The 7,450-nt window shown below is 47.1% G+C and overlaps 1 protein-coding gene across 1 annotated transcript in view; it reads left to right on the plus strand.

The window, feature by feature from the left end:
- SMAP2 (small ArfGAP2) overlaps positions 1-1,960 on the plus strand; it is a 44,055-nt gene extending 42,095 nt beyond the window's left edge. The window contains exon 10 of the mRNA XM_028513227.1: positions 597-1,960. Coding sequence (XP_028369028.1) covers positions 597-722 — 126 coding nt within the window. The 3' untranslated portion in view covers positions 723-1,960. The remainder of the gene's footprint in view (positions 1-596) is intronic.
- The last annotated feature ends 5,490 nt before the right edge of the window (positions 1,961-7,450 follow it).

Genomic DNA, 7,450 nt, shown 5'->3' on the forward strand with positions numbered 1-7,450 from the left:
CCATAGAGAGGCCCGGACCCCACCCGGGCCCTATTCCAGGGGCCCAGTCGCCCAATTTCCCTTCTCACACACTCAAGACACGTTGGTCTTTTTTTTTTTTTTTTTAATTGGCCTGCCTTTGTTCATCCTGAACAGTCCATTTTCTTTTTCTCTGGAGTGTGCACAAGCACTTTCACTGGCAGTAATAACTCTCTGCTGGAGAGAAGACAGGAGCGCCGGCGTGGGGGCCTCTACCTGCTCTCAGGGCTGGCCTCGGCAAATTAACAATAGGCTCCTTCTGTTTAGGATGAGAGCCTGGAAAGGAAGGAGAGAGCCACTTCCCATGCTGCTCTTCTGTGGCCTAGCCGCAGGACTCCGTCCCTCCCTCCCTGAGCATCAGTCTCTGTCAACACGTCTTTTCTGAGCAGTCCTTCATTTACGAGCTCTGGTGTCTTTGAAATGATCTACTGCGGTTCAGGGCACTTATGTGCCACGACAGAGTTCCCCTTTGTCTCCTCCTCCCCATCCCCGCAGACGGAAGGACTCCTACCCTGCCTTTTGCACTAGCTGGCTGCATGCCCACATCCTCGTCTGAAAGTCTCCTCTCTCCCTTTCAGATGACCCAGCAGATGGCAGGGATGAACTTCTGTGGAGCCAATGGCATGCTGAGCTATGGACAGTCGATGAGCGGCGGAAATGGACAGGCAGCAAATCAGACTCTCAGCCCGCAGATGTGGAAATAAAAACAGAACACCTCTGCGGCCGCCCCTCTCCTCCGCCCTCTCTGCCCCTCGCTCCTCTTTCCCCAACTCTTTCAGCCCACCCCCTTCTCCTACCTCTCTCTGTTTGGTTTAGAAATTGCTCCGTCTGTCATTTGGGATTTGGCGTTCTGCCCAGCACAGCCACTTCCCAAACACACAGACCTCTCTGTTGCTTTACGTTGTATGTGTCCCCGAGCTATCCTGACCTCCTCCCCAGCACCCCCAGTGCTCCCCCACACCAGCACCTTAGGAATTGTTGGCAGAAGGCACTTAATACTGCGGAAGAAATGTGCACACTTTTGAGTACCTTTCCCGCAAGGTTAATCCTCCTTTCAGACCGTTGGAGGGGCATGTAGGTATTGTTTTAGGCAAAGAGGGGAGGGTTTAGAGCTACTTCCACGTGTGTTAATAAACTATTTCTACATGTTTAAATTATTGGTTAAAGCGGGAAGCATCATGCTCCCATGATTTATGGGAATTAAGAATGTACTGAAATAAAATTAAATACTTCTTGGGTCTTAGATCAGGTTGGGCCTAGCCCTGGGGAGAGACGAACCCCCATCTATGAGGATGAGCAAAAATGTTACCCTCCTGAGCCCAGAGTTGCTTTCCGGATCTGAGGCATCGGGACTTGCTGCTTCCGTCAGCCTTTGTTAGCACCAAAGACTCTATGAAGGTCCCACAGAAAACACACAGCCCTTTCCCTGCCTCCGCCTTGCCTGCGGCTGGAGCACCGGCCCCACCAGAGGGAATGCAGAGCTTAACGTGTGCACTGCGTGCGTGTGTGCGTGTGCGTGTGTGTGGATTCTGCCTCCCACTCTCCCCCCATCTGCTCTGGGTATTTTTGTTTTTGTTTTTTCAGGTTTAGGTTTACAACAGAGAGGAAATAATTTATCAACAGCCTGAAACTGGCTTGCCAGTTCTTCTTACAGTTAAAAAAAAGTGCAATCTCACTGATGGCTCTCGTCCTCCTTTCCCCTCTCCCAACCTGCCAATCACTCTTCCATACCTGTGTCTCCCTGGCTGCTCTGTTTCCCCACCTGCTCCAGGTGTACGAGGCAGAGAGCCTGGACTGCTTTCCTCTCAGTCACTCTTCACCCTACTTGAAAATTAAAACAAGAAAACTTTGCTTAAAAGATTTCAACTGTGGGAACCACAATTCCTGGTTGCCTTTCTCCTGTGTATGTGTAAATTCCTTAATAAATATTGCAGGGAAGGACTGCTTGCTGTTACTGTGTGTCGCTCTTGGAGGAGGGTGAATTCACCCACATTTTCTGCTTTTTGGGTCAGTTCCCTGTAGTTAAAAAATATTCTGTATGGGCAACCCAAGGGCCAGGCCCAGGCTCAGGCAGTCAGAAAGGGGACGTTTATCCAGTGGTGCCTAGAGACTGAGCTTGGGAACTGTGGGAATCTGCACCTGCTGGCGTCACAGGACATCAGAACTGGAAGCACCGCCCCCCCCCCCCGCCCCCACTCGCAGTCCCCCTTCCCTCCTGGCAGACCTCCCTCCCTCTCTCCCTTTGAATACACAGTTCCAGTACTTCCAGATGTGAGAGGAGAGCACAGCGGCTAGGACAGCGACCTCTGGCTCAGGCTGCCAATGTTCATATCCCTTCTTACTCTGTGACCTGGGCCGACTGCTACATTCCATGTCTCGGTGGGAGACGGGGCCAACGGCAACACTGAGGGTCAAATGACGCGGTTCCTGTGGTGCACGCAGCGCAGCGTCGGGCACACAGCACTGAAACGTTAGCAAGGAGTATGTGCCAGACCTATGTTAGGCATGAATTCGTTCAACTAATGTTTGGTAAGTGTTTACCACGTGCCAAACACTGTCGTCTTAGGCTCTGGAATAAAGCAATGAGTCAAAACTCCCCAATCTCTCATGCTGGCAGTAAAAGAGGTGGACAATAAACAAGTAAATAAATTACTTTATTTCAAACAGTTATAATACGAGGTAAGGCAGGTGAAGGGGGGAAAGTGGGCATGCGACCATTACATGCAGAAGTCAGGAGGAGGTGACCTTTGAACTAAGGCCTGAGTAAGCAGCCAGCTACTTACTCATGTGGGGATCTAGAAAGAGAGCAGAACAAGGGTAAGCATCTGCAGTGGATATTGCTTGGCTAGAAGTATGGGTCTGGGAGCTACTAGGGTGCTGATGGCATATAAATCCCTGAGACTGGATGCTGTCATCCGAGAAAGCCCAATGAGAAGATCGAGCCTTGGTGCCCATCAGCTTTTAGAATTTGGAAAGAAGAGATAAGAAAAAATGAATTTGACATAGTCCCTACTCTTAAGAAGCTCGCAGCCTCATGGGGCAGCAGACTTGCAGGATAGGTGGTGATTAACCAGTGGGTGGGCTGGGGTGGGCAGAAGAATGCTCCAGACAGAGCACCATGTGAAAAGACAGCCCTACGAGGGCACAGAACACTCGGGGAAGCACAGCAGTCTGATGTTTCTGAGGAATGTGAATCAGGGTGTGGTGAGAGGAAAGACAGGTGGGGTTGGGCCAGATCGCAGGGGGTTCCTGTACCACGGGAAGTTCAGCCTGAAGTGTTGTAGGCAGCGGAGTGACATGGTCGGATGTGAGTTTTAGGCAGCTACTGAGAGCAGTGTATTTGCAGAAACAAGACCAGATCTAGGGGACCAGAGGGAGGAGAAGAGCTGAATGAAGGCCACGGTGGTCGGGACAGAGGAGAGTGGAGCCGGAGGTGAGATGTTCAAAGGTGTTCCGCAACAACACTGAGACAGGTTTGGGAAGACTGCATGTTCTATGCCTCTTGTGCGTCTGGAATACAATATCCCAATAGTGATGGCTTTGAAAAGTCTTGTGCTAAAGACTTTTTTTAAAAATCACTATATATTTTAGAGCAGTTTTAGGTTAGCCACAAAATGTGCCCCTGGCCTCCCCCCTCTGACCTCCTCCCCTTCTGCCCTTGCACCAGAGTGGTTGGCGCATTTGCCACAATTGATGAACCTACGTTGACACACCATTATTGCCACAAATCCCTAACTTACATTAGGGTTCACTCTCGATGTATATTTTATGGGTTTTGACAACTGTATGGTGACATCATAGTATCATACAGAATAGTTTCACCGTCCTAAAAATCTTGCGTGGTCTGCCTGCCTGTTTAGTTCTTCCGTCTAACTCCTGGCAACCACAGATGTTTTTCTATCTTTTCTTTTTTTACTGTCGCCACAGTTGTGCTTTTTAAGAAAATATCATACAGTTGAAATTATACTGTATGTAGCCTTTTCAAATTGGCGATTTCCCTTAATAATATGCATTTAAGTTTCTTCCAAGCCTTTTCATGGCTTGATAGCTCATTTCTTTTTACAACTGAATGGTGTTCCATTGTCTGGATGGGCCACGGTTTATTTACCTACTCACTTACTGAAGGACATTTTTGTTGTTTCCAAGTTCTGGCAATTATAAATAAAGTTACTGTAAACACTTCCGTGCAGGTTTTTTGTGGACATAAATTTCCAGTTCATTTGGATAAGTACCAAGGAGCATGACTACTGGATTATATGCCGAGTATGTTTAGTCTTATAAGAAATTGCCACAGTGTCCACCAAAGTGCCTACACCATTTTCCATCCCACAAGCAATGAATGAGAGTTTCCATGGCTGCACATCCTTGCCAGCACTTGGTGTGGTCAGTGTTTTGGATTTTGGCCATCCTGATAGGTATGTAGTGGTATTTCATTGTTGTTTTAATGTCTAATTCCCTAATACGTAATGTTGAACATCTTTTCATATGTTTACTTGACATCTGTGCATCTTTTTTTGGTAAGGTGTCTACCCAGGTCTCAAGTAGCTCTCTAGTTGTCCTAATGTCCTTTACTGAATAATCCGACATTACCCCGCTAATTTGAAATGTCACTTTTATAATGTATTAAATTTAAATTCTCAGGTCTGTTTGTGGGTTTCCAATTTCATTTCACTAATTTATGAGTATATTTTGGCACTTTTTATTTTTTTTTAAGATTTTATTTATTTATTTTTAGAGAGGGAAGGGAGGGAGAAGGAGAGAGAGAGAGAAACATCAATGTATGGTTGCTGGGGGCCGTGGCCTGCAACCCAGGCATGTGCCCTGACTGGGAATCGAACCTGCGACACTTTGGTTTGCAGCCCGCGCTCAATCCACTGAGCAATGCCAGCCAGGGCTACTTTTTTATTTTTATTTATGTGCCTCTATAATACAAGATAATATCTTATTGGTAGGGCAATTCTGACTTCATTATTGTTGGGAAAAATTTTTTAAAGATTGTATTTATTTATTTTACAGAGGGGAAGGGAGGGAGAAAGAGAGGGAGAGGAACATCAATGTGTGGTTGCCTCTCACACACACCCTACTGAGGACCTGGCCTGCAACCCAGGCATCAACTGGGAATCGAACCAGTGACTTTTTGGTTCACAGGCTGGCACTCAGTCCACTGAGCCACACCAGCCAGGGCTATTGTTGGAAATTTTTACTGGGCCATTCTGGAACACTTTAGAATCATTGAACTTAGCAAAAAGAAAAGCTGAGATTTTGATTGGGGAGTATTAAAGTGGAGGAAAGTAACATATTTAGAATGTTCTATTTCAATCTATGAATATGGTGTATGTCACTGGTTTCTCTGTTTAAATCAGCAACTTATTCATAATGTCCTATATCATTCTTGTTTATTTTTAGCTGTATTTTTCAATATTATGAAAATATTTAAACATGCAGAAAAGTTGAAAGAATTTTACAGTAAGCACCCATGTACCACTACATAGACTCGACCATTTATATACCATTTACTCTATTTTATGCTATATTTTGGGGTAGTGGATAGGTGCATAGCCTGCCGGGATTTACCACTTGCAAGTTGCGTGATGTAGGGCAAGTTGCTTAACTTCTTCAAGCCCCAGCTTTCTTATCTGCAAACTGGGGGTGATAATAGTACCTCAAGGGGTTGGTTCTTATGAGGACTAAATCAGTTAAAATCTGCACTTAGAACAAAGCCTCATTCTGCACATACTATATGCTAATGGATTAGTTTTCTTGGGCTGCTGTAAAAAAACATCATAGACTGGGTGGCTTAAACAACAGAAACTTATTTTCTCACAGTTCTGAGAGCTAGAAGTCCCAGATCCAGGGCTAGCAGGGCACGTCCTGGGGGGAGGGCTCTCTTCCTGGCTTGTGTTGTAGGAAGTGCCTTCTTCCTGAGTCCTCGCCATGACCTCTCCTCGGGACCTGCACCTTCAAGAGCGTGAGCCCTCTGGCGTGTCTGCTCATAAGAACACTGATCCTAAAGCATTAGGGCCTCACCTCTATCATCTCATTTAATGACTTCCTTTTCCCAAATACAGCTACATGGGTTGGGGTTTCAACAGATGAATTTGGGGGACTAGATGAAGACAGACAAACATTCGACCCATAACAGCTAGCAACTACATAATTTTATGCTGTTTTCTAAATTGTTATTTTTGTAACTACTGACGTGAAGTATGTATTTGGAATGATGTACTACTACTTTGTTGAGAAGACAAAAACACATCAATTACAGTATGATCAGTTTTCCAAAAAAAAAAAAATAACAACCATAAAATGCATTTAAAAACTGCTGTGTGTGAGTGTGTGTAGGTACGTGTATGCACCTACCTACATACTGCAAATGGTAGCAATGGTTATCTCTGCTTGGCGAGGCTATAGATAATTATTTTGGTTTTGTGTGTTTTCTGGAATTCCAGAAATATAAGGAAAGGGATGAACATAAGAACTTATTGAACACCAGAACAAAAACCTGCCTGATCGTGGTATTCTCTTAATAAAACATTGGATTCCATTCCATTTTCGGTCTTTTCTGCGTACTTCTTATTAAGGAACAGTGGTATGGGTGTGGATTCTTTTAATACCAACGTTGTTTGAACAACAACAACGAAAAGTGATACAGATATTTCCGTTTTGTCAAGGGTTTCACACCTCCCCACGGAAACATTCACATGGCTGTTCTTGGCGCAGAGGAGCTGGTCTATTCAGTAGCCTCTGGGTGAGGGCGGACAAGAACACAGGCTCCAGCTCCTTCTGCTTCACCTGGGGTTGGGACGCGGGATGCTGCAGACCGAGCGGGGCTGGACCACGGGGCGAACACCCCATGGGGCGCCTCCCGGACAGGCGCTGCCCCGGAGGCCTCCGAGACCCGCACGCAGAAGCTGCAGGCGCTCAGGCGCACCCACCCGGACGCGCGCTGCTGCGTGGGAGCATCTTCCCGCGGCCCAGGCACCATCCACGGGAAGGCAAGGGTTTGGAGTCTGGGCCGTGAGCGGCGACCGTCGGGGTCCGGGGAGGGGACGAGCGGAGAGGCGCTGGTGTCGCCACACGCAGTCACTGGGGTGGCGGGGGGGGGGGGGGGGGGGGGGGGGGGGGGGGGGTGCTGGGTGTCAGGCTCAGACAGTGTCCAGCCCTGGAGGAAGGTTTGTCCTCTCCGTTTATCCGGGAGTTCACGGGGTTTCAGGGTGTCGTGATTTGCCCCAGCTGACAAGTGAAGGAGCTGGGATTCCAACCCGGGCCCTTTTTGATTCCCAATCTGATTATTTAAAACAACACTACTTGAAACAATTGGGTTTTACTCATAAAAAAAAATGCTTCGTGACACCAGCACAGTGCTTTGGACTGTGTGGACTGTGTCTATCCAGGACCTCTGTGTAGCTTTGTAAAAATTGTCCAGTGATTC

Source organism: Phyllostomus discolor, chromosome 5 (genome assembly GCF_004126475.2).
Source record: "Phyllostomus discolor isolate MPI-MPIP mPhyDis1 chromosome 5, mPhyDis1.pri.v3, whole genome shotgun sequence".
Classification (NCBI taxonomy): Eukaryota; Metazoa; Chordata; class Mammalia; order Chiroptera; family Phyllostomidae; genus Phyllostomus; species Phyllostomus discolor.